This window comes from Ranitomeya imitator, chromosome 2, assembly GCF_032444005.1.
Source record: "Ranitomeya imitator isolate aRanImi1 chromosome 2, aRanImi1.pri, whole genome shotgun sequence".
In the NCBI taxonomy this organism is placed as follows: Eukaryota; Metazoa; Chordata; class Amphibia; order Anura; family Dendrobatidae; genus Ranitomeya; species Ranitomeya imitator.
The window spans coordinates 342,127,656-342,155,654 of record NC_091283.1 but is presented as its reverse complement, the minus strand read 5'-3'; the positions used below and the strand labels follow the sequence as shown (position 1 = coordinate 342,155,654).

Below are 27,999 nucleotides of genomic sequence, written 5' to 3'. Positions count from 1 at the left end.
TTAGGAAAAAGGGTGGTAAAAACCCAGAACTAGTTTCTGTTTCCGAGGTTTCTCTTTCTGACGAGGAATGTCAGGAGGAACCATTGTCTTCCTGCTCCTCTTCCTCTAAGTCCTCTGGCTCCTCTTCTGATAGTGATGTTGGAGGCCGTCCGTGTTTTCTGACCGAGAACACGGACAAGCTAGTAAAAGCCGTTAGAGCTTCAATGGGCCTAAAAGATGAGAAAGCGGCCAAGTCCCTGGAGGACATAATGTTCGGGGGTCTAGAGGAGAAGAGAAAGTGCACCTTTCCAGTTAATTTCAGAGTAAAGGCCCTTATAGAAAAGGAATTGAGGAAGCTGGAAAAATCGGGTAATCTACCCTCGGCTTCTAAAAGACGTTACCCCTTTGAGGAGAAAGATTCGGAAACATGGGATAAAGTTCCGAAAATTGATGGTGCGGTAGCTAGATCGTCTAAAAAGTTATCTCTTCCCTTAGAAGACTCTGGTGTGTTAAGGGATCCCTTAGATAAGAAAGCTGATGGGTTCCTAAGACACACCTGGGAAGCGACCGCAGGGGGTTTAAAACCAGCAATTGCAGGGACCTGTGTCTCACGCTCCCTTATTGTCTGGCTACAGCAGATAGAGGAGCAATTGAAGTCTAAAGCCCCAAGGGATGAAATTTTAACCAATGTAACTATGGCTAAAGGAGCAGCAGCCTTTATAGCAGATTCTTCGGCAGACTCCGTAAGGCTGGCGGCTAGGGCGGCAAGTTTATCCAACGCGGCTAGACGTGCTCTCTGGTTGAAGGGGTGCCCGGGCGATTTACCTTCAAAGAATAGACTTTGTTCTATACCGTGTGACGGCCATTTTCTTTTTGGTCAAAAATTAGAAGACATTTTGGAGAAAGCAGGAGATAGAAAAAAGGGATTTCCTCGCTTTCCTGTGGACTTTAGAAGGCCTTATTTTCGGAGGGGCAAATTTAGTAGGGGCCGTTCCCCCGGGAGATAGAAGGAATTGGGACTCCAGAGACAGGAAGGGATCTGGATATATGTTTAAAGGTCCCTCAACATCGGCGAAAAAACCCTCCCAATGATGCCAGGCCAGAGGTGGGGGGAAGGCTTTCATCTTTTTTCCCAGCCTGGGTAAACATCTCCCCCAGTCATTGGACTCTGAAGGTCATCAAAGACGGCCTAAAAATAGATTTTGTTTATCCACCGCGACAAACTTTTGTTTTAACACCCCAAAGAAAAACCCCGGAGGAGCAGCTAGCCTTGGAAGCAGAGGTATTGGAGCTGGTATCAAAATGAGTTCTGGTAGAAGTCCCGGGGGAAGAGCAGCGAAAAGGTTTTTACTCCCCTCTTTTCTTGATACGAAAACCGGACGGGTCACTGAGAACCATTGTCAATTTAAAAAATCTAAACCGGTCGGTAGTAAACTGCTCCTTCAAAATGGAGTCTGTGAATACAGCGATAAAACTCTTGTTCCCAGGTTGCTTCATAGCAGCCATAGACTTAAAGGACGCCTACTACCACGTCCCAATCCATCGGGATTACCAAAAATTTCTAGGAGTAGTAGTTTATGTCCAAGGTTGTCTCAGGCACTATCAATACGCTGCCCTCCCATTCGGCCTGTCAATAGCACCAAGAATTTTTACCAAGCTAATGTCAGAGGTCATGTCCTTCCTCCGCTCTCAGAACGTGGTTATAGTTCCGTATCTAGACGACTTCCTTTTAATAGGGAACTCAGCAGCACATTGCCTGGCACAAATATAAGAGGTCACGGCAACGCTAGAGCGGTTGGGGTGGAAAATAAATCTCACCAAATCGAGGTTGACTCCAGAGCTAGTTCAGTCTTTTCTGGGTTTAGTTCTGGATCTAGGCATCAGCTTTGTCTCCTACCAGAAAACAAGCTGGTCAAAATTCAAAATCTTGTGGAGTCAGCAATTCATCACCCCGTAATGACGTTGAGAAAGGCAATGTCCCTGTTGGGTTCTCTGACGTCCTGTATACCCGCAGTAAGATGGGCACAGTTCCATCTAAGACAGTTACAGTGGGAGGTCCTGTCAGCACAAAAGTGGTTAAAAGGGCATTTAGAAGGGAAGCTACGCCTTTCATTAGAGGTAACGGATTCCCTAAAATGGTTGGCCGTAAGAGATCATTTGGCGTCGGGGGTCCAGTGGATAACTCCGATAGAGCAGATCATCACAACAGACGCAAGTGGTACAGGATGGGGGGCTCATTTAGGGACTCTCTCAGTTCAGGGATCCTGGTCCCAACTAGAATCACAACAGGCGTCAAATTTAAGAGAGTTATGGGCTGTAGAGAGAGCTGTAAAACATTTCCTTCCCATCCTTCAGGGTCACCATACCAGGGTCATGTCAGACAATCACGCAGAGGTTGCGTGTTATGATCAGGTGGCGTTGGAGCAGCATGTAATGACCTTCGCTGGAGCAGTGGTAACTTTACTGACCGCAAACCCTGATCCTATCACCGCAACTAGAAGTAGCCGTGGGGTGTGCCTAACCAGACCTAGACACCTCGACACAGCCTACGGACTAAATATCCCTAAAGATGGAAATAGGAAAACTCTCTTGCCTCAAGTAGATCCCCAAAGGATAGGTAGCCCCCCACAAATAATGACTGTGAGTAGGAGAGGAAAAGACACACGCAGACAGAAAACAGGGATAAGCAAATGAGGCCACTTCTACCTAGATAGGAAAGAATAGTACAGGATACTATGCGGTCAGCATAAAACACTACAAAATATCCACAGCAGAAAAATACAAAAACTCCACCACCTAACTAAAGATGTGGAGAGTACATGTCCTTCTCAAAAAATTAGCATATAGTGTTAAATTTCATTATTTACCATAATGTAATGATTACAATTAAACTTTCATATATTATAGATTCATTATCCACCAACTGAAATTTGTCAGGTCTTTTATTGTTTTAATACTGATGATTTTGGCATACAACTCCTGATAACCCCAAAAACCTGTCTCAATAAATTAGCATATCAAGAAAAGGTTCTCTAAACGACCTATTACCCTAATCTTCTGAATCAACTAATTAACTCTAAACACATGCAAAAGATACCTGAGGCTTTTATAAACTCCCTGCCTGGTTCATTACTCAAAACCCCCATCATGGGTAAGACTAGCGACCTGACAGATGTCAAGAAGGCCATCATTGACACCCTCAAGCAAGAGGGTAAGACCCAGAAAGAAATTTCTCAACAAATAGGCTGTTCCCAGAGTGCTGTATCAAGGCACCTCAATGGTAAGTCTGTTGGAAGGAAACAATGTGGCAGAAAACGCTGTACAACGAGAAGAGGAGACCGGACCCTGAGGAAGATTGTGGAGAAGGACCGATTCCAGACCTTGGGGAACCTGAGGAAGCAGTGGACTGAGTCTGGTGTGGAAACATCCAGAGCCACCGTGCACAGGCGTGTGCAGGAAATGGGCTACAGGTGCCGCATTCCCCAGGTAAAGCCACTTTTGAACCATAAACAGTGGCAGAGGCGCCTGACCTGGGCTACAGAGAAGCAGCACTGGACTGTTGCTAAGTGGTCCCAAGTACTTTTTTCTGATGAAAGCAAATTTTGCATGTCATTCAGAAATCAAGGTGCCAGAGTCTGGAGGAAGACTGGGGAGAAGGAAATGCCAAAATGCCTGAAGTCCAGTGTCAAGTACCCACAGTCAGTGATGGTGTGGGGTGCCATGTCAGCTGCTGGTGTTGGTCCACTGTGTTTCATCAAGGGCAGGGTCAATGCAGCTAGCTATCAGGAGATTTTGGAGCACTTCATGCTTCCATCGGCTGAAATGCTTTATGGAGATGAAGATTTCATTTTTCAGCACGACCTGGCACCTGCTCACAGTGCCAAAACCACTGGTAAATGGTTTACTGACCATGGTATTACTGTGCTCAATTGGCCTGCCAACTCTCCTGACCTGAACCCGATAGAGAATCTGTGGGATATTGTGAAGAGAAAGTTGAGAGACGCAAGACCCAACACTCTGGATGAGCTTAAGGCCGCTATTGAAGCATCCTGGGCCTCCATAACATCTCAGCAGTGTCACAGGCTGATTGCCTCCATGCCATGCCGCATTGAAGCAGTCATTTCTGCCAAAGGATTCCCGACCAAGTATTGAGTGCATAACTGAACATTATTATTTGATGGTTTTTTTGTTTGTTATTAAAAAACACTTTTATTTGATTGGATGGGTGAAATATGCTAATTTATTGAGACAGGTTTTTTTGGGTTATCAGGAGTTGTATGCCAAAATCATCAGTATTAAAACAATAAAAGACCTGACAAATTTCAGTTGGTGGATAATGAATCTATAATATATGAAAGTTTAATTGTAATCATTACATTATGGTAAATAATGAAATTTAACACTATATGCTAATTTTTTTAGAAAGGCCTGTATATCTGCGACTCCAGCGAATCCAACTAGACTGAGAAAACATCAGGCCCAGTCTAGCAGGAACAAAATAGAAACAAGAACAGCACAGAAAATAAACACACAGCCGTGTGTCTAAAAAAATGAAGCAAACACTTATCTTTGCTGAAATGGCAGCAAGCAGGAGAGGCCAGGCAGAGGACCAACACTTCCAAAGGAACATTGACTACTGGCAAGGACTAATGAGTCCTGCACAGCTAAATACCCCAGTCAGAATTGCAATTAACAGAAACACCTGTCCAAGACTGCTGCTCAGGAATAACTGCATTACCATCAACAACCACCGGAGGGAGCCCAAGAGCAGAATTCACAACAGTACCCCCCCTTGAGGAGGGGTCACCGAACCCTCACCAGAGCCCCCAGGCCAGTCAGGACGAGCAAGATGAAAGGCACGAACCAAATCAGCGGCATGGACATCAGAGGCCGAAACCCAAGAATTATCCTCCTGGCCATAACCCTTCCACTTGACAAGGTACTGAAGCTTCCGCCTCGAAAAACGAAAATCCAAAATCTTCTCAACCACATATTCCAACTCCCCATCGACCAACACAGGGGCCGGAGGATCAACAGAGGGAACAATGGGCTCCACATATTTCCGCAACAAAGATCTATGGAAGACATTATGGATAGCAAAAGAGGCCGGAAGCGCCAGACGAAAAGACACCGGATTAATAATCTCAGAAATCCTATAAGGACCAATAAACCGAGGCTTAAACTTAGGAGAAGAAACCTTCATAGGAACATGACGGGAAGATAACCAAACCAGATCCCCAACCAGAAGCCGGGAACCAGCACAGCGACGTCGGTTAGCAAAACGTTGAGCTTCCTCCTGAGACAACACCAAATTGTCCACCACCTGAGCCCAAATCTGCTGCAACCTGTCAACCACAGAATCCATACCAGGAAAGTCAGAAGACTCAACCTGCCCAGAAGAAAAACGAGGATGAAAACCAAAATTACAAAAAAAAGGCGAAACCAAAGTAGCCGAACTAGCCTGGCAAACTCGGCCAATGGCAAAAAAGCCACCCAATCATCCTGATCAGCAGACACAAAGCATCTCAAATAAGTCTCCAAAGTCTGATTAGTACGCTCGGTCTGGCCATTTGTCTGAGGATGAAATGCAGAAGAAAAAGACAAATCAGTGCCCAGCCTAGCACAAAAGGCCCGCCAAAACCTAGAAACAAACTGGGAACCTCTGTCGGACACAATATTCTCAGGAATACCACGCAAACGGACCACATGCCGAAAAAAACAACGGAACCAAATCAGAAGACGAAGGCAATTTAGGCAAAGGCACCAAATGAACCATCTTAGAGAATCGGTCACAAACAACCCAGATAACCGACATTCTCTGGGAAACTGGAAGATCGGAAATAAAATCCATAGAAATATGCGTCCAGGGCCTCTCAGGGATCGGCAATGGCAAAAGCAACCCGCTAGCACGGGAGCAACAAGGCTTGGCCCGCGCACAAGTCCCACAGGACTGCACAAAAGACCACACATCACGCGATAAAGAAGGCCACCAAAATGACCTACCAACCAAGTCTCTGGTACCAAAAATGCCAGGATGACCAGCCAACACAGAACAGTGAACCTCAGAAATCACTCTACTAGTCCATCTGTCAGGAACAAACAACTTCCCCACAGGACAACGATCAGGTTTGTCAGCCTGAAATTTCTGAAGAACCCGTCGTAAATCAGGAGAAACGGCAGAAAGGACCACCCCTTCCTTAATACCGACTGGTTCCAAGACCTCAGGAGAATCAGGCAAAAAACTCCTAGAGAGGGCATCAGCCTTAATATTCTTAGAACCCGGAAGGTACGAGACCACAAAATCAAAACGAGAAAAAAACAAGGACCATCGAGCCTGTCTAGGATTCAACCGTTTGGCAGACTCGAGGTAAATCAGATTCTTATGATTGGTCAAGACCACAATACGGTGCTTAGCTCCCTCAAGCCAATGTCGCCACTCCTCCTCAAACGCCCACTTCATAGCCAACAACTCCCGATTGCCGACATCATAATTGCGTTCAGCAGTTGAAAACTTACGGGAAAAGAAGGCACACTGTTTCATTAAGGAACCAACAGGATCCCTCTGAGACAAAACAGCCCCTGCCCCAATCTCAGAAGCGTCAACCTCAACCTGAAACGGAAGAGAAACATCCGGTTGATGCAACACAGGAGCAGAAGTAAAATGATGCTTAAGTTCCTGAAAGGCAGAGACAGCCGCAGAGGACCAATTCGCCACATCAGCGCCCTTCTTCGTCAAATCAGTCAAGGGTTTAACCACGCTGGAAAAATTAGCAATGAAACGGCGATAAAAATTTGCAAAACCCCAAAATTTCTGAAGGTTCTTCACGGATGTGGGCTGAATCCAATCATGGATGGCCTGAACCTTAACCGGATCCATCTCTATAGACGAGGGAGAAAAAATAAAGCCCAAAAAGGAAACCTTCTGCACCCCAAAGAGACACTTGGACCCTTTCACAAACAAGGCATTGTCACAAAGGATCTGAAATACCATCCTGACCTGCTGCACATAAGACTCCCAATCATCGGAAAAAATCAAAATATCGTCCAAATATACAATCAAGAATTTATCAAGATAAGTCCGGAAGATATCATGCATGAAGGACTGAAAAACAGATGGAGCATTAGAGAGTCCGAATGGCATCACAAAGTATTCAAAATGGCCCTCGAGCCTGTTAAACGCAGTTTTCCATTCATCACCCTGCTTAATACGAACAAGATTATAAGCCCCCCGAAGGTCAATCTTAGTAAACCAACTAGCTCCCTTAATCCTAGCAAACAAATCGGAAAGCAAAGGTAAAGGGTATTGAAACTTGACCGTGATCTTATTCAAGAGGCGATAATCTATACAGGGTCTCAAGGAACCATCTTTTTTAGCAACAAAAAAGAACCCCGCTCCCAACGGTGAAGAAGATGGCCGAATATGCCCTTTCTCCAAAGACTCCTTAATGTAGCTCCGCATGGCGGTATGTTCAGGTACAGACAGGTTGAAAAGTCGGCCCTTAGGAAACTTACAGCCTGGAATCAAGTCAATAGCACAATCGCAGTCCCTGTGTGGTGGAAGGAAACTGGACTAGGGCTCATCGAATACATCCTGAAAATCAAACAAAAACTCCGGAATTTCAGAAGAGGTAGAAGGGGCGATAGACATCAGAGGAACATCATTATGAACCCCCTGACAACCCCAACTAGTCACAGACATGGACTTCCAATCCAAAACAGGATTATGTACCTGCAACCATGGAAAACCCAGCACGATAGCATCATCCAAATTATGCAACACCAGAAATCGACAATCTTCCTGATGGGCTGGCGCCATGCGCATGGTCACCTGTGTCCAAAACTGGGGCTTATTTTTAGCCAAGGGTGTAGCATCAATGCCCCTTAAAGGAATAGGGTTCTGCAAAGGCTGCAAGGGGAAACCACAACGCCTGGCAAAGTCAAAGTCCATTAAGTTCAAGGCAGCGCCTGAATCCACAAACGCCATGACAGATAATGATGACAATGAACAGATCAAAGACACAGATAACAGAAATTTAGGTTGTATAGTACTGATGGTAAATGAACTGGCGATCCTCTTGGTCCGCTTAGGGCAGACAGAAATGACATGGGAAGCGTCGCCACAATAATAACACAACCTATTGAGATGTCTGAAACCTTGTCGATCTGTTTTAGACAGAATCCTATCACACTGCATAGGCTCAGGAATTTGCTCTGAGGATAAACGCCATAGCGCGCACAGTTCTGCGCTCCCGCAAGCCCCGATCAATCTGAATGGCCAGAGACATAGAATCACTCAGATTGGAGGGTGTGGGAAACCCCACCATAACATCTTTAACGGATTCAGAAAGACCCTTTCTGAAAATTGCTGCCAAAGCATCATTATTTCATTTAGTCAATACAGACCGTTTTCTGAATTTCTGACAATACAATTCTGCCGCCTCTTGACCCTGAGACAGGGCCAATAAGGTCTTCTCAGCTTGATCCACCGAATTAGGTTCATCATACAGTAATCCTAACGCCTGAAAGAAGGAGTCTACATTAAGCAAAGCAGGATCCCCAGATTCCAGGGAAAATGCCCAATCCTGTGGATCACCGCGCAGCAGGGAAATGATGATTTTAACTTGTTGAATGGAATCACCGGAGGATCGAGGTTTCAATGCAAAAAACAGTTTACAGTTGTTTTTAAAACTCAAAAATTTGGACCTGTCACCAAAAAACAAATCAGGAGTAGGTATCTTCGGTTCTAAAGCAGGAGTCTGAACAATGTAATCAGAAATATCCTGTACTCTAGCAGCCAGCTGGTCTATACAAGAAGCTAATTCCTGAACATTCATGCTAGCACAAGGCTCTTCAGCCACCCAGAGAGAAAGAGGGAGGAGAAGACAAAACAGACTGGAGAAAAAAAAATGGCTCAAGAACTTTCCTCCCTTCTTCTGAGATGCAATAAACTCATTGTTGGCCAGTAGTACTGTTATGATCAGGTGGCCTTGGAGCAGCATGTAATGACCTTCGCTGGAGCAGTGGTAACTTTACTGACCGCAAACCCTGATCCTATCACCGCAACTAGAAGTAGCCGTGGGGTGTGCCTAACCAGACCTAGACACCTCGACACAGCCTACGGACTAAATATCCCTAAAGATGGAAATAGGAAAACTCTTTTGCCTCAGAGTAGATCCCCAAAGGATAGGTAGCCCCCCACAAATAATGACTGTGAGTAGGAGAGGAAAAGACACACGCAGACAGAAAACAGGGATAAGCAAAGGAGACCACTTCTACCTAGATAGGAAAGAATAGTACAGGATACTATGCGGTCAGCATAAAACACTACAAAATATCCACAGCAGAAAAATACAAAAACTCCACCACCTAACTAAAGATGTGGAGAGTATATCTGCGACTCCAGCGAATCCAACTAGACTGAGAAAACATCAGGCCCAGTCTAGCAGGAACAAAATAGAAACAAGAACAGCACAGAAAATAAACACACAGCCGTGTGTCTAAAAAAATGAAGCAAACACTTATCTTTGCTGAAATGGCAGCAAGCAGGAGAGGCCAGGCAGAGGACCAACACTTCCAAAGGAATATTGACTACTGGCAAGGACTAATGAGTCCTGCACAGCTAAATACCCCAGTCAGAATTGCAATTAACAGAAACACCTGTCCAAGACTGCTGCTCAGGAATAACTACATTACCATAAAGAACAACCATCGGAGGGAGCCCAAGAGCAGAATTCACAATAGTTGCGTATATCAACCACCAAGGGGGGACAAGATCCCCTTCCCTGATGAAGTCAGCGTCTGTCCTCCTACAACTAGCGGAGCGCCACCTACTATCCCTCTCGGCTCTCCACATAAGGGGAGCCGAGAATACGAAGGCAGACTACCTAAGTCGCAAGACACTGAGACAGGGAGAGTGGTCTTTGGATCCCCAGGTGTTTCAACAGATAGTGCAGGCTTGGGGCTTACCTGTAATAGATTTATTTGCTACCCTAAACAACAAGAAAGTAGAGAAATTCTGTTCGTTAGACCCGAAAGAGCCCTTCGCGGTGGATGCTCTTCAAATACAATGGAAATTCAGTCTCGCGCATGTGTTTCAACCGATAGCGATGATTCTGGCAGTGGTAAGGAAGATCAGAATGGAGCAGGCGAGAGTAATTTTGATTGCTCCATTTTGGCCAAAAAGACCTTGGTTTTCCCTCCTGAAACAAATGTCAATAACCGATCCATGGATTCTGCCAGGAATTCCGGACCTGCTTACTCAGGGTCCAATATGCCACTCTCAAGTGAAGGGCTTCCATCTTGCAGCATGGAATTTGAGAGGGCATTATTGAGTAGGCAGGGGTTTTCACCAGGGTTAGTCTCCACCTTGTTGAAAAGTAGAAAGCCAGTCACATCGAGGATATATGGTAGAACATGGAAAAAGTTTCTGGATTTTTCAGGGCAACCTTTGGGGGACAAGGCTCCTGTAGGTACTATTTTAGAGTTTTTACAGGCGGGTTTACAACTACGGTAACGCTCAACTTGTAACGCTCAAAGTACAAGTGTCGGCATTAGGAGCCTTGTATAATTTACAAAATCCTGTAGTAGGTCTAGACCAGTAGTAATTCAGAGGGTTCCTCCATGGGATTTGAATCTGGTGTTAGAGGCTCTGACTAGTGATCCATTTGAACCTTTGCAGGAATCATCGATAAAAATACTCACTCTTAAAACAGTACTTCTGGTAGCGTTAACATCAGCCCGTAGGGTGAGTGACTTGCAAGCCCTGTCTATCTCCCCTCCTTACACACAGATATTTGATGACAGAGTAGTACTCAGACCAGATCCGGCATATCTGCCGAAAGTAGTACTTAAGTTCCATAGAAGTCAAGAAATTGTGTTACCCTCTTTTTGTGATAATCCCAAGAACCCAGGGGAAGAGAAATTTCATACACTGTATTTAAGAGCTATTTTGCAGTACATATCTTTGACCAGTCAGTGGAGGAAAGATCAGTCCTTATTTGTAGCTTTCCAGGGTAGCAGAAGGGGATATGGGGTATCCAAGGGTACTATTGCTAGGTGGATTAGGGAGGCCATTTCCTTATCCTATGCTTCTCGTGGTATCCCGATCCCTGAAGGCATCAAGGCTCACTCCACCAGAGCTGTGGCTACTTCATGGGCAGAAAAAGCAGAGGTATCGATTGATCAAATTTGTAAGGCCGCTACCTGGTCCTCACCGTCTACCTTCTTTAGACACTACCGACTACATCTCTCCTCCTCAACTGACCTTACCTTTGGTAGAAGGGTGCTACAAGCGGTGGTCCATCCCTAAGGTGTTTCTTTCTCCAAAAATCTCTCAGGTATGCTGTCATGGGAGACGGGAAAACACCAAGGTTACTTACTGGTAGCCGGTTTTTCCGGAGCCCATGACAGCACCTGTATATTCCCTCCCTTCTTTTTTCACCCTTTTGGTGCGCACCTTTTAGCTGGGTGTTATTTGTTATTATGTGGTGGTAGATTGCCATGTGTACTAACCAAGGGGGCCTCTCATGCTCTGAAAACCAACTGAAGCGAGGGAGAGGTACCGCCCTTTTATTTCAGTAGGTTTCCTGTCCCGACTGGGCGGATCCCTCTGTCAGGTGTGCTGTCATGGGCTCCGGAAAAACCGGCTACCAGTAAGTAACCTTGGTGTTTTCTGAGGGAAAAAAAACAAATGTACATGGAGATATTGATATCAAATATCTTCTGTCTTGTTTTACTTACAAACAAGCTTTTATAAAAGCCTCAAACTTCTGTGTGTGAATCAGACATGAGATCTAACGTGATAGAAGATTACAGTGCAGGGAAGACGGGGAAACCTTCATATAGACGGTCGGTGGTGATGGAGTCAGTGACCGACTCTGGACAAATATGTTTCTAGAGCCGCAGTAGAAGATGAAGATGTCGTCCTCATCATGAAGTAGTTATTTCTCCTGTCACGTGTAATAAATATCTCCTGCAGTATTGCTAATGCCGATTCCAGTGTCGGTAAATGAGACGAGAATTTGCGTTATGGAAGATGAGTCTATGAGGAACGTATTCAGCTGCCGACTCCGAGGAAGAAACTGCTTGTTGTCTGCAGCCTAAATATATAGGTTTTATTACTAGATGTCAGGGGAAAAATAGAATGTTGTAAAATAATAAAAAATACCATTGCTGCTTGGGTCACCTGCCAGTCTCTATATTTCTTAGTCAGTCCCAGCAAACTTGTGATTCCTACAGGTAACTGGTGGCCGAAGCAGTGAGTAACATAGCCAGTGATTGGGGGCACGGAGGAGATGTCTTAGTCAGCAATTCAATTTATCTTCCAGTCTATAGAAGATTAGAGAATACAACATCTACATGTTAGATCTCCTCATATGTTTCCCTTATTGTTTCCAGTAATGGTATTATTACACAGGATTTTTCTGATGTTATATCGGCTCATCTTTTCAATCGGGTCTCTACAATATCAGATCCTCTCGGTGGACATCTTCTATATTAAGATAATTTTTTGTGATTTACCCATCAAGGATGGATATGGACAGGGAGAAGATGGCGGAGAGGATATTACACCTCACCCTAGAGATCCTGTTCCGGCTTACTGGAGAGGTGAGAGATTCTGATGACGTCACATTACATCATTCTTATCTATGGGAATAACAGATGGACAGAACTGGAGAGGTGAGGACTCTGGAAATGTCTGTAGTGAAATTTATTAATGTGTTTTTCCATAACCAGGATTATACAGTAGTGAAGAAGACATCTAGTGAGTCCTGGCAGGTCCCTGTGTCTGAGGGATGGGGAAAACCCCTGAGCCCAATCACGGGGCCTCCACCTGACCCCCTGATACATGAGGACATCAATGACCAGAAGATCCTAGAACTCATCTACAAGATGATTGAGCTGCTGACTGGAGAGGTGACACTGCTGGGAATGCTGGGAAATTATACAGTAATGCTATGAAGAAATCAGGGGATGATGGTATCATTGTATGTGTCAGGTTCCTATAAGGTGTCAGGATGTCTCCGTCTATTTCTCCATGGAGGAGTGGGAGTATTTAGAAGGACACAAAGATCTATACAAGGACGTCATTATGGAGGTTCCCCAGCCCCTCACATTACCAGGTAATAGACCGGACTAAATACACACGGCCTATAATTATCTGTATGTAAAGAATGAATTCAGTCCCTGTATGTGTTTCTCCAGATCTATCTTGTAAGAGGACAACACCAGAGAGATGTCCTCATCCTCTTCTTCCGCAGGACTGTAAACAAGAAGATCTCTATGTTCTTCAGGATCATCAGGTAGATGGAGAGAAGGTGTCATGAGATGTGTAGACGGCTGTGAAGGTCTTGTGCTCAGTCTTGTTTTATCCACCAGTATTATATGTTTTATACTTGTGAACGGTAATAAGAACGGTGGAGATGGCAGGATTAGAGCTGATCATTAGTGATGAGCTAGTATACTCATTGCTCGGGTTTTCCCGAGCACCCTTGGGTGGTCTCCGAGTATTTGTAACTGCTCGGAGATTTAGTTTTCATCACCTCAGCTGCATGATTTACAGCTGATAGACAGCTTGAATACATGTGGGGATTCCCTAGCAACCAAGCAACCCCCACATGTACTCAGCCTGGCTAGCAGCCGTAAATCATGCAGCTGCATTAACAAAAACTAAATCTCTGAGCAGTTACAAATACTCGGAGATCACCCGAGCGTGCTCGGGAAAACCCGAGCAACAAGTATACTCGCTCATCACTACTGATCATAGATGTGACTTCTCCATCTGTCGGTGACTATTGCAATATTTTGTTTCAGGGTGAAGATCTGACCCATATTAATACTACAGAGACACATGTGAGGGGTGATGAGCGGTGTAAAGAGGAGATTCCTACATATGACTACCCAGGTGAGTAGTTACCACTAAATGCAGAGGAGTCACAGATTCTTCTCAGTCACCGGCTGTGGCTGCTTTATCGGTGGTGTAGTCCGGCAGTATTACAATTGTGTGATCACCATTTTGCCTGTAAACCACAACATTCTCCTGCACCCAAAACTGTTCAAATTACTTTGGGCATTGAAAGCCTTTTTCTATATGACTTACAACCTAGCCCCTGGGATTAGGAATGACAGCATATGTAGAACTGTTCAAATGACTTTGGGTATTGAAAGTCCTTTTCTATAGACCTTACAACCTGGAAGATCCACCTATCCTTGGGATTAGGAGACGCCGAACGTTACCTGCCGAGATCTGTAAACTACAAAGTAAGACTTCTTTCACACTAGCGTCGGGCACTGCACGTCGCAATGCGTCGTCGTGGAGAAAAAACGCATCCTGCAAAGTTGCCCGCAGGATGCGTTTTTTCTCCATAGACTTTTATTAGCGACGCACTGCGACGCAGTGCCACAAGTCGCAACCGTTCGACGGTTGCGTCATGTTTTGGCGCACCGCCGGCACAAAAACATTACATGTAACTTTTTTTGTGCGTCGAGTCCGAACTCCGTTCCCTCCTCCCCGGACCTTGCAATGGGGCAGCGGAAGCGTCGTAAGACTGCTTCCGCTGCGCACATCGGGCATTTTTTTCACAGTATGCGTCGGGCCAACGCAGCGCGATGGCCCCGTACCGACGTTAGTGTGAAAGTAGCCTAAAATGACAGAGATCATATAAAAAAGAGGTGCAACAAAGACCAATGAGAAAAAAATAATCGTATTAATACAAAATTTTATTAGAGATAAATTACATTGTAAAACAGCTGAATCGGGCAATGGCGCATAAAATGAAAGTAGTACGCAGAACCAAATAAAGGTTCATTAGGAATAACACTGAAAAAAATGCCCAAAGGAAGATTCCTTTAAGAGTTATCTGAACTAGCTCAAACAGATAAAATGAATATATGTCATAAAAAGCACATTAAGAAGTAGCATATGTGACAGAGTAAAGTGAAAAAAAAATATTGTTACTAAAGGTCAATACTGAAGCAATGGAAATGTGTAAACGTATACACTGAGTTGTTAATAAAATAAAAATCAATACAAAGACAAGTTGATGTGTAAACATATACAAATAAAGTAGTGATGTGTATAAACAAGTATATGACCGAAGGTATAAGCACAAAGTGTATGGTGAATAAAATAAGGTGCAAAATTAGAGAGCATCAAAAAAGTCATAGGGGTTTTTATTACCTGTAGTAGACGTGCAGCCAGGTCCCTAATACTGAAGCCATTGCTTCAGTATCGACCTTTAATAACAATATTTTTTTTGTCACTTTATTCTGTCACATATATTACATCTTAAGGTGTGTTTTTTATGACATATATATTAGTTTTATCTGTTAGAGTTAGTTCAGATAACTCTTTAAATGAATCTTCCTTTGGGCATTTTTGGTAGTGTTATTCTTAATGAACCTTTAATTGGTTCTGCGTACTACTTTTATTTTGTGCACCCTTACCTGATTCAGCTGGTTTATATTGTAATTTATCTCTAATAACATTTTGTATTAATATGATTCTTTTTTCTCATTGGTCTTAATTGCACCTCTTTTTTATGTGATCTTTGTTCATTTCGTGCTTGACCCTTATCTTATGTACAATTTGTTCTACTTCTGCTAAAAGTAAAATGACAGCGTACATAGAATGTGCTGACAAGTTAGAAAATTACTTAAAGAAAAATATTTTCTTTCTCGCTTCATTGGGGGACACAGGTTACCATGGGTGTATGCTGCTGTCACTAGGAGGCTGACACTATGCAAATAAAGAAGAAGTAGCTCCTCCGCGGCAGTATACACCCTCCGACAGGCACCAGGCAACTCAGTTTTTGCTTAGTGTCTGTAGGAGGCGGACCTGGATCTAACCCCAGATCTATATTTCTTTTACAGGGATTTGTTGTGTGTTATTAATCATTTCCCCCTTTCTTTTTCAGATACTTTATTCAGGGTAACGGGGTGCAGTTTTCTCACCCTGTTTTCCCCACTTTGAGCGACCGAGAGAGCAGTGTGGTTTCACCCGCATCGCACCCTTTCGGACCCGCTGGGCAGGACTTCGTCCCCTGTCACCCCTTCGGGTGTTCAGGGTGACCTTTTTTCTCGGTGGCCAGTCCTTGCCCGTTTCCCCTCCTCATCCCTCTCCTTGGAGTGGGCTGAGAGGAAGACGGCGGTCACTTCCAGTGACCCTCTCCCCCTGTTTAGGGGTTGACGCCATCTTCTGCGCCGGAGTTCATGGTGCTTCCCGCACCGGACTTCATTCCCAGGACTCTCTCCTCGAACAAGGGCTCCTGACGTGTTCCTCAGGTAGGGAATCTTCAATCAACAAGCGTTCATTTAGGGGGCAGCTCAGGATGGCGAACGTGCAGAGCCAGTAACCCCCCATCGATCTCTTAGGAGGGCTCACCTCTGCTTTCTTTGGTGTCACCTGTTAATCTTGCGCCGCTCCAGTCATCGGCCGCTAGCGCGGCAGGCATCTTTAATTTCCTTCTCTTTCAAACTCCTTCGGGCGCGCGCGCCATTTTTTTCTATTCACGTGCCTTTTCGGCGCCCGGCTTACCACGCCCCCTGCGGCATTGTCCCACCCTGCGTCCCCGCGGACACGCCTTCCCCGGAGTCCAGTGCCCTCGGGGGCATCTTTTTCTCTTGGGAGTTCCTCCCTCCCTTCTGCGCTTGGACACGCCCACCTACGTCGCGTTGTTCCCGCGCTCCTCAGGCCGACTTCCTCTTCCTGCTGCATCTCCATCGCATCGCGTGGGACACTAGGATCCCTGGGGGACACAGACTCCTGCGGCTGCCGCTGTTTTTTCGGTAGGCTTGGCGCTACTGCTCTCTCGGGCTCTACTCCTCCCTGCGGTACAAGGTAATACCTCTACCTATGTCCGACCCCACACCAGGCTATTCCACTATGGTCATCCACTACGCCTGCGCTCACTTTAAGAAAAAGTGGGCCTCAGGTCATCCTTCTCCTTTCTGCCCGTCCTGCGTTCCTCCTGTCATGTCCAGTCCTCAGGAAGCTCCTAGGTCTCGGGATGAGTGCACCCACCCTCCCCCACAGTGGGCTGTTGCAGTGTCTCAATCAGTGTCAGACCTGACTAAGGTGTCTCAGTCTTTGGTCCAGGCACTTGAACGTATCCCGCTTCTCTCAAATGCCACCAGTACCACGAACGCCTCACACGGCGATTCGCTCGCACCTGTCCAAGACCCTCACAGAGGCAGACTTGAGAAAAGAGACAGAAAAAGGACCCTATCTAGATCCGCTTCCAGTTCCCCGGACCACACCGGGATACCCCTATCTGCCCGTTCCCCCTCCTCACAGGCGGATGTCAGGTCTGACTTAACCTCTCAGTCGGAATCTAACTCGGATGCAGATCAGACTTCCGGAACACAGGATATGGCCGATAGCCTTATTTCGACTATTATTCAGACACTTGAACTTAAGGAGGATGAGGCAAGCTCTCAGGACGTCTCCGTGGCGTTTAAACGGATTAAACGTCCCTCTAAGGTTTTTCATAATCACAAGGAGTTTGACAACACTACCTCTACACACTGGGAAAACCCTGGTAAGCGTTTCCCTGGCAGGAAACAGCTAGATGTTTTATACCCTTTTCACTCCGACCTTGTCAGCAAAGGGTCCGAGTCTCCTAGGGTCGACCCGCCTGTGTCCAGACTATCCTCTCAGACGGTTTTGTCTATTCCGGACCCGGCTTCTCTTAAAGACCCCACGGACAGACAAATCGAGGCTTTAGCCAAATAGGCGTTTGAGGCTTCTGGGGCCTCCTTCTGTCCTAGTTTCGCCTCTTCATGGGTAGCGAAAGCTGTGTCAGCCTGGGCCAAAACCCTGCGCAGAGGCATTTTGGCCTCTGCTCCTGCTGAGGAACTGTCTGATTTAGTGGATCAGATTTCTCTTGCGGGTAAATATCTCATGAATGTCTCCTTTGATGCGGCGGCCTGCTCGGCTAGGGCTAACAGTAACATTGTGGCCATTCGCCGGGTCCTTTGGCTCAAAGCGTGGAACGCAGATCCTGCTTCTAAAAAGTCCCTCACTGGTCTGCCCTTCCAGGGTTCTAGACTCTTCGGCACGCAGCTGGATCAAATGATATCGGACGCTACGGGTGGTAAGAGTACCTCCTTACCCCAGTCCAAGCCTAAAAGTTCCTTCAACAGGAGGGGCCCCCAGTCCTTTCATCCCTTTCGGTCCTTTACCTCCTCAGGAAATCCCAATCAGGACCGCTCTTCCTCACAAGCTGGAGAGCTAAGAGCCAACCCTCAAAACCATCTGGACCTCGTGGCCACAGATTTTCTAATAAATGACGGGTCGCTCTCACCTGGAAATCCTTCCAGGGTGGGAGGCATGCATCTTCTGTTCTCAGAAGTTTGGCTATCGGTAGTCGACGCCTGAGTCAGGGAGATCGTCACTTCAGGCTACAAGATAGAATTTTCTTTGCCCCCAAGAAGACGTTTCCTGCTCTCTCGTCCTCCCAAACAGTCCTCTCATCTCCCAGGGCTTCTCCAGGCTGTCGATTTGCTCCTCGCCTCAGGAGTCGTAGTTCCGGTTCCTTATCGCGAGCGGTTTTCAGGTTTTTACTCAAACCTGTTCGTAGTTCCAAAGAAGGATGGCTCTCTCCGTCCAGTTTTGGATCTCAAGCAGTTAAACCGCCATCTCCGGATTCGGCACTTCAGAATGGAATCACTACGCTCGGTGGTCGCATCCATGGAACCGGGAGAGTTTCTGTGTTTCGTGGACATTCGGGATGCGTACCTACACGTTCCGATTTGCGTTTGACATCAGAGGTTCCTCCGGTTCGCGATCCAAGAACATCATTACCAGTTCACGGCTCTCCCTTTCGGACTGGCATCTGCTCCCAGGGTCTTTACAAAGGTAATGGCAGCGGTCATGGCCATTCTACGTTCAAAGGGGATTCTGGTAATCCCATACCTCGACAACATCTTGATCAAGGGTTCGTCCCGTCGGGATTGCAGCCAGAGCCTCCAGATTACACTGGACACTCTTATTCGCCTCGGCTGGATAATCAACTACCAGAAGTCATCCTTGATTCCAACCCAACGTCTGGAGTTCCTGGGCACGGAATTCGACACCTCTCAGGCTCAGGTCTTCCTCCCCAAGGAGAAGTTCCTTTCTCTTCGTCGGGGTGTCTGAGCACTAAGGAGCCCAAACCCTCTGTTCCTCCGCCTCGCCATGAGGGTTCTGGGGAAAATGGTCGCTTCTATGGAAGAGGTCCCCCTATGCTCAGTTCCACTCTTGTCCCCTCCAGCTGGCCCTTCTGACTGCCTGGGACAGGAACCCGCTTTCCCTGGACCGCCCATTTCGCCTTTCTTCCAAGGTGAAGCAGTCTCTCTGTTGGTGGACGCTGTCCACCTCCATTCTGCGCGGGAGGTCATTTCTCCCTCCCCGTTGGCAGCTTATCGCCGACGCCAGCCTCCAGGGTTGGGGAGCGGTCTTCCTCCACCTCACGGCCCAGGGCCACTGGACTGCTCAAGAGGCGTGTCTTCCTATCAACCTCTTGGAAATCAGAGCCATCTTCCTAGCCCTCATCCGCTGGGAGTCTCTCCTCTCGGGAAAGCCGGTCCGCATTCAGTCGGACAACGCCACAGCCATGGCTTACATAAACCATCAGGGAGGGACTCGCAGCAGACAAGTCATGACGGAAGTTGCAAAGATTCTGCGTTGGGCGGAGAGCCACGTTCCCTCACTATCAGCCGTCCACATCCCAGGGGTGGACAATTGGGAAGTCGACTTTCTAAGTCGCCAAGGCATCATGGCGGGCAAGTGGTCTCTCCTTCCCTCAATCTTCAGCCAGATTTGTCAGCGGTGGGGTGTCCCAGACGTCGACTTAATGGCCTCCCGGGCAAACCACAAGGTTCCCCAGTACGTTTCCAGATCTCGGGATCCAATGGCTGTCGGATGCGACGCTCTCGTGATCTCGTGGGCCCAGTTCCAGATGCCCTATCTGTTCCCACCCTTCCCCTTAATCCCGAGGGTCATAAAAAAGATCAAGTCGGAAGGGGTCCCCGTGCTTTTGGTAGCTCCAGATTGGCCTCGCAGGGCCTGGTATGCGGAACTAGTGAACATGCTATCGGATGTTCCATGGAGACTACCGGATCTTCTTTCGCAGGGGCCCCTCTTCCATCCAAATTCTCGGTCTCTGAATTTAATGGTATGGCCATTGAGGCCGCGGTCCTGAAGGATGCGGACTTTTCTCACAGCGTCATCCAGACTATGACAAGAGCGAGAAAACCGGCTTCCTCGCGTATCTACCACAGATGTTGGAAGGCCTTTTTCCGATGGTGCGAGGACAGCAGTCTGTTTCCTATGACCTTTTCCCTTCCATCCCTTCTCAGATTCCTTTAAGCGGATCTTGATTCGAGACTTTCCCTTAGCACCTTGAAGGGTCAGATTTCCGCTCTGTCCATTCTTTTTCAAAGAGACCTAGCCTCCCTTCCTCAGGTAAGGACCTTTATTCACGGGGTCACTCATATAGCTCCCCCTTATCATCCTCCTGTCGAGCCTTGGGATCTCAACCTCGTGTTAGACGCCCTCCAGCGTGCACCTTTTGAACTGATTCAGGACATTTCCTTCTCGCTTCTATCTTGGAAGGTAGCCTTCTTGATCGCCATCACCTCCATTAGAATAGTGTCGGAGCTGGCGGCATTATCCTGTCGTTCTCCCTTTTTAGTCCTGCACCAGGACAAGGTGGTTCTTCGACCGGTTCCTTCCTTCTTTCCGAAGGTAGTCTCGACCTTTCTTATCAATGAGGACATCGTCCTCCCTTCCTTGTGCCCTTCCCCGGTTCATCCTTTGGAGAAATCGCTTCACAAGTTTGATGTGGTCAGGGCTATCCGGATTTATCTTTCCAGAACTGCTTCCTTTCGTCAGGCCGATCCTCTGTTCATTGTCTTGGAAGGTCGTCGAAAGGGGCTCCCCGCCTCCAAGTCCACAATTGCTCGTTGGATCCGTTCGGCGGTTCTGGAGGCATACCGTGTCCAAGACATACGGCCTCCTTCGGGGGTGAAGGCTCACTCTACCCGGGCTGTGGGAGCTTCCTGGGCAGTTCGTCTCCAAGCTTCGGCCTCGCAGGTTTGCAAGGCCGCAACGTGGTCATCCATTCACATCTTTGTAAAATTCAACAAGGTGCATACTCGGGCTTCTGCGGACGCGAGCCTGGGTAGGAAGATACTGCAGGCGGCGGTTTCTCACCGGCCGACCTAACTCCTCCTTTTCTGCAGAATATCCCGCCCTAGGGACTGCTTTTGGACGTCCCATGGTTACCTGTGTCCCTCAATGAAGCGAGAAAGAAAGAGGGATTTTTGGTTCTTACCGTAAAATTTCTTTCTTGTTGCCTTCATTGGGGGACACAGCACCCTCCCTTGAAGTTGTACCATGTTGGCCAACTTTCCCATTGTTGTGGGTTGGTACATAGGTTGAGATTAATATTACTTGTTCCTACTACTGCTTTTGCACCAACTGAGTTGCCTGGTGCCTGTCGGAGGGTGTATACTGCCGGGGAGGAGCTACTTCTTCTTTATTTGCATAGTGTCAGCCTCCTAGCGACAGCAGCATACACCCATGGTTACCTGTGTCCCCCAATGAAGGCTCCAAGAAAGATTTTACGGTAAGAACCAAAAATCCCTCTATTATGGGTCTGTAAGAGAAAGTGGAGGGTAATGATGCAGTTGGCTTCCTAAATCCCTGATCTCATATTGGATGAATCTACCTTCTCTCCCTTCTGTGCAGCTGAATGTGCTCATATGGTCCCTACAAGACCAGGTCTAGTCTTTCTGGCCAAACTTTGCATTTATGTGCAGTGAGGCCAAGTGTGAATTTCTGTACAATAACAACAGAGTTTCCCTGTTTCTTGACTTTTCAATTTCTTTTAAAACCGACTAACTTCAAACAGGATTGTGAGAAACTACATAAAACACATTACACCGGTGCCATGATATAACTCTAAGCTGTGCATGGTTGATGGCTATAATATACATTTATTCACGCCTGCAGAAGATGTGTTGGCATGGCTCGAGTCCTGGTTTCATGGAACCAGTCCACGTCAAATTCCATTTTGTTTTTGATCCTAAGGGATTGAGATTACTGCGCAATCTCTCACGATGTGGGGAGCAATAAATAATTTCAGAACTCAGTGGCTCCAATGATCCACCATGAATAAGTTCAACTCCGGTTTAGTGTTGAGCTCTTCCCCCAAATATATCTTGTAGTTGGAGATATAACTTTTTTAATTCTATGGCTTTTATTTTTACAGGTTCATTCTGTCTGATAGCTTGATTGTGGTGGGATCGCCCTGCCTCACTTATCTGAGTCTGTAACTCCCTGGTAGTCTTTAAAAAAAGGTCTCCATTCCCTCTTCCAAATGCTCGAGATCTATATTTATAACACCTCAACTCTTCACTATTATAAATATTTCTTTAAAAGTCTAGTATTTCTTCTGGAAACTCATGTCTTGAAAGGGAGATTTGTAGTTAAAATTCTGCGCTGCCGCTAAGATGAATTTCAGGAGAGTATAGTTGATTCACAGTGGTTTTATTCAACGCGTTTCAGGGGTCTCATGCCCCCTTTCATCAGGAAATACCACAGGTGTCGCCCCTGGTCACAGAAGGAGCAGATCCCACAGGAGATGGGACACATCATTTGCACTAATATGACAAAATGGCAGAAAACCAGAGCAGTCGAAATCCCCACATAAAGCAATGTGAGTTGGGCACACTATAAGGGTATGTTTCCACCTTCAGGATGGCCGGCGGTTTGGTCGGAGCGGCAAACCCGCTCCGCCTCCTTCTGTGACGCGATGATGCCGGATGTGTTCATAGCACCCATTCGGGATCATCGCACCCCACACATAGGGCCCTCTGTTATACCTTGCGACGGTGCAGCGTCGCCGCAAGGTACACGGACATGCTGCGATCTTAAAAGACGCGCCGCATGTCCGAAGTAGCAGGGCCTCTGGATGCGTGTTACCACGCATAGTGGAGATGGGATTTCATAAAATCCCCTCCACTATGCTGGAACATCTGGACGCTGCATGTTTGACGCTGCGGCCCCACGCAGCGTCAAACACGCAGCATTTCCTGAACGTGGAAACATACCCTAAGGCTCAGAAGCGAAGGGGAGATTTCATTTTTGGGAGAGCGGATTTTGCTGGATTGGTTTATGGAAGCCAGTGACTGATTATTACGTCATCGCGATCGCCCTCGCAAACGGGGGGTGCGTGTGTGATCGCCACCAGGTGTCAACTGATTATGACAGCTGTCTGACTACTCCCGGCACTTTAACCCCCGAAGTGCTGTGATAGAACATGATTGCAGCATTCCGGGAGCAGGCAGAGTGGTAACAGCCCCTCTGCCTTTGGATCTGAGACCCCACAGATTGACGCAGGGTCCCGATCGTTGCCATGTTGACCCGATGTCATCATGACAACATCGGGGTCATCAGACCTAGGAAACGTGCTGATCATGCCAAGTGCAAGATGAGCAAGTTTGTCTGTCAGTGCTGCTGCATCCCCATGCTATTGAAGCAATCAGCCTGCAAAAAATGATAGTCCCATAGTGGGACAAAGTAAAATTAAACTTATTTATGTTTTAAATAATTGTAAAAATATTTAAATAAAAAATACAAAAATCAAAAGATATTTTATCTCTAAAAAAAATTTCAATAAAAAAATAAATATAAACAATAAAAGTACACATACTTGGTATTGACGCGTCCGCAACAATCCGATCTATAAACTGTCCCAGTCCTTAACTCCTTTAGTGAATACCATAAAAAATAATAAAAACAAGGCAAAAACAATGCTTTAAAATCATACCACCGAACAAAAAGTAGAATAAAACGCTATAAAAAAAGACGGATTTACTGTAAATAAACATGGTACTGCTGAAAACGTCATCTTGTACCGCAAAAAACAAGCCACCATTCTGCTCATCGTAAAAATAAAAAAGTTATAGCTCTCAGAATAAAGCGATGCAAAAATAATTATTTTTGCTATAAAACCGTTTTTATTGTATAAAAGCACCCAAACATAAAAAAAGATATGAGTTATTGCTGTAATCATCCTGACCCGATGAATAAAACTGTATTATCAATTTTACCACACACTGCATTGAATTGCTGGTTTTTGTTCATTCTGCCTCCCAAAAATTGGAATGGAAAGCAATAAAAAAAAATGTTGTGTGCCCGAAAATGGTACCAATAAAAATGTCAACTCGCCTCACAAAAAACAAGACATCACATGAATCTGTGGGCCAAAATATGGAAAAATAATAGCTCTCAAAATGTGGAGATACAAAAACTATTTTTTGCAATAAAGAGTTTTTTTTAGTGTGACAGTTGCCAAACATAAAAACCTGATATAAGTCTAAAATCGCACCGACCCGAAGAATAGTCATCTAGTCACTTATACTGCACCAAGAACGGCGTAAAAAATACATAAAACCAATTCTTAACCTGCTGTTGATTTTTTTTCATTCTACCTCCCAAAGATTGCAGTAAGGCTCAGCGCACATTTATCCTGCGCACTGCGCAGAAAATTCCTGTGGAAATCCGGAAATTTCTGCCAGATTTACGCATGAAATCCGCATGAGTTTTTTTGCGCGGTTTTTGCGCGGTTTTTCCCGGACATTTCCCAATGCATTAGACAGTGGGAAATCCGCAAAAAAACCGCAAAATTAATGAACAGGTTCATTATTTTTCCGCAATGCGTTTTTCATGCGGAAAAACGCACATCATGTACACAGAAATTGCGGATTCCATTATAAATGATGGGATGCTTAATGTATGCAGATTATTTGCGGTTTTATAGCGTTTTTATAGCGCAAAAAACGCAAATAATCTGCAACGTGTGCACATAGCCTTAGGAGGCAGAATGAACAAGCAATTGAACACTATGCTGCACGAGTTCATGCTATAAAGTTTTCTATTCTATTGTCAACTGTCATTGTCTTGGTGAATGTTCCAATATTTTTATGTAACTTGCCAATTTTACACACAGTTTAACTAGAAATGTTCAAAAATATAACATTTGAGGATATTTTATTGATAACTAATAATTGGTTTTATTCTTAGCAGATTACTGTGCCGGGAGATCAGAGGGACAACTGACATCTTCAATTTTTAAATCAGATGATCTTGAGATCCCACAGGGTACAATTGAAGTGTATGCCATTGCTCCAGATATACCATCATCCCTTCACAGCAAAGATCTGTCATCTGATCCTTTCAAACATGTCCTAACTTTTGATTCATTACTGACTACTAAGGAAAATCAAAGTAGCAAAAGAAGCATTAAAAAGCTAACTGCTTCTAAAGCAAAGAAGACATTTTTATGTTCAGAATATGAAAATAGTTTTCCGTTCGAAAAGTCTTTTCTTAAACATCAAAAAATCCACACAGCAGAGAATAGATTTTCTTGTTCCAAGTGTGGGAAATGTTTTAACCAGAAATCAGATCTTGTTATACACCAGAGAACTCACACAGGGGAGAAGCCTTTTTCTTGTTCAGAATGTGGGAAATGTTTTAACTTTAAAGGGAATCTTGTTATACACCAAAGAACTCACACAGGGGAGAAGCCTTTTTCTTGTTCAGAATGTGGGAAATGTTTTAACCAGAAATCAGATCTTGTTAGACATCAGATAACTCACACAGAGGATAAGCCTTTTTCTTGCTCAGAATGTGGGAAATGTTTTAAACACAAAGGGAATCTTGTTATACACCAGAGAATTCACACAGGGGTGAAGCCTTTTTCTTGTTCAGAATGTGAGAAATGTTTTTACCATAAATCAGATTTGGTTAAGCACCAGAGAAATCACACGGGGGAGAAGCCTTATACCTGTTCAGAATGTGGGAAATGTTTTAAACACAGAGGGAATCTTGTTATTCACGAGAGAACCCACACAGGGGAGAAGCCTTTTTCATGTTTAGAATGTGGGAGATGTTTTACCCGGAAAGCGCATCTTGATCACCACCAGAGAACCCACTCAGGGGAGAAGCCTTTTTCATGTTCTTAATGTGGAAAATGTTTGGCCTCATTAAAATGAAAAAATCATATTCAACTTCCATGCCGGTGCAATTCCAGCGGTATCAGCACTAGTGTTCCTGGGGCTCATTTGAGGTTGTTCCATCACACAAGCCCTGTGCCCAATCAGCTCAAACTTTACTGTCCCCACCCTCAGACGTATTGAACATCAACAGGAAGCCAGGGCTACGACTTCTTTTTGACTTCCTCTTATTGTTCGATTTGTCCGAAGGTGAGAACAGTGAAGCCAGCACTAATTGGACACAGGTCTCGCATGACATATCAATCTTATAGGAGTCCCCGAAACACAAGTACTGACACCGCTGGAACTGCGCCAGTATGGGAGGTTTATAGAAGAGATTTTATTTTACATGAGGAGTGCGAAGTCAAAATCCAACACAGAGGAGAAGCCATTATCATATCTAGAGTGTGAAAAATGAATTACTGGAAAACCTTATTTTGTTGACCATCAAAAATAACTCAGAGAAGAAACAATATACGTTATTGACAAATTGTACAAAAACATACAACAGACAGTCATATAATTAAATGAGAAAGAGAAATTACTTTAGAACTTACCATATTTCTTGGACTGTAAGACGCACTTGTTTTTAATTAGATCATATTTATTACGAAAATTACACAATAAAGTTTTTACAAAGAGACATCAGTAGAACAAAGATATTTTCAATGTTGCATAGTATCATTATATGTTATTGCTATACAAAAAAATACAATAAACTTCTCATCTTCTTCCAAGGATTAGATTTTTTTTTTCCATTCAAACACACTAATCTAATATATAATTGTCTAAAGGTCACTTCCGTCTGTCCTTCTGTCTGTCACGGTTATTAATTCGCTGATTGGTATCGGCAGCTGCCTGTCATGGCTGCCTCGACCAATCAGCGACGGGCACAGTCCGAAAGAAAATGGTCGCTCCTTACTCCCCGCAGTCAGTGCCTGTCGCCCACATACTCCCCTCCGGTCACCGCTAACACAGGGTTAATGCCGGCGGTAACGGACCGCGTTATGCCGCGGGTAACGCACTCCGTTACCGCCGCTATTAACCCTGTGTGTCCCCAACTTTTTACTATTGATGCTGCGTATGCAGCATCAATAGAAAAATGATCTAATGTTAAAAATAATGATAAAAAAAAAAAAAACCTTATTCTCGCCTTCCGCCGTCGCGTCCTCTCCTCGGCACTGCAAGCGGCAGGTTCCGCTTCCAAAGATGCTATGGGAGGAGGACCTTCCATGACGTCATGGTCATGTGACCGCGACGTCATGGAAGGTCCTGCGGTCATACCCATCCTGGGACCGGACACCGCACACAAGCGCCGGAACTACAACGGGCTCTTCGGATGGTGTGTTTCTTTTTTATTTTTTAACCTGTTACATACGTGACTGGGCAATATACTACCTGGCTGGGCAATATACTACGTGTCTGTGCTGTATACTACGTGACTGGGCAATATACTACGTCGCTGTGCAATATACTACGTGGCTGAGCAATATACTACGTGGCTCTGTGCTGTATATTACGTCGCTGTGCAATATACTGTACTACGTGGCTGTGCAATATACTACGTGACTGGGCAATATACTACGTGGTTGGGCAATATACTACGTGGCTGTGCTGTATATTACGTGGCTGTGCAATATACTACGTGATTGGGCAATATACTACGTGGCTGGGCAATATACTACGTGGCTGGGCAATATACTACGTGTCTGGGCAATATAGTATGTGGCTGGACAATATACTACGAGGCTGGCCAATATACTACGTGGCTGGCCAATTTACTACGTGGCTGGCCAATATACTACGTGGCTGGGCAATATACTATGTGACTGGGCAATATACTACGAGGACATGCATATTCTAGAATACCCGATGCGTTAGAATCGGGCCACCATCTAGTGCTAAAATAACACTCCAGAGAAATCACCAAATACCCCTTTTATTAAAGATATTATGTTTTTCCAGTAGGATCCTAATCTC

General features: G+C 45.4%; 2 protein-coding genes across 3 annotated transcripts in view; one reads left to right on the top strand and one right to left on the bottom strand.

Annotated features, from left to right (window-relative positions):
* Positions 1-26,751, top strand: part of LOC138663691 (zinc finger protein 391-like) — a 37,580-nt gene extending 10,829 nt beyond the window's left edge. Inside the window, exons 2-7 of one of the 2 annotated variants that reach the window (XM_069749988.1) lie at positions 12,507-12,585; positions 12,715-12,894; positions 12,977-13,100; positions 13,183-13,280; positions 13,792-13,882; positions 25,052-26,751. In XM_069749988.1, the coding sequence (XP_069606089.1) occupies positions 12,508-12,585; positions 12,715-12,894; positions 12,977-13,100; positions 13,183-13,280; positions 13,792-13,882; positions 25,052-25,989 (1,509 nt within the window). In that variant the 5' untranslated portion in view covers position 12,507 and the 3' untranslated portion in view covers positions 25,990-26,751. Of the gene's footprint in view, positions 1-12,506; positions 12,586-12,714; positions 12,895-12,976; positions 13,101-13,182; positions 13,281-13,791; positions 13,883-25,048 lie in introns of both variants that reach the window. The other variant, XM_069749987.1, reaches the window with a different exon arrangement.
* Positions 1-27,999, bottom strand: part of LOC138666512 (zinc finger protein 721-like) — a 620,944-nt gene that overhangs the window by 138,135 nt on the left and 454,810 nt on the right. The gene's annotated exons all lie outside the window — the stretch shown is intronic.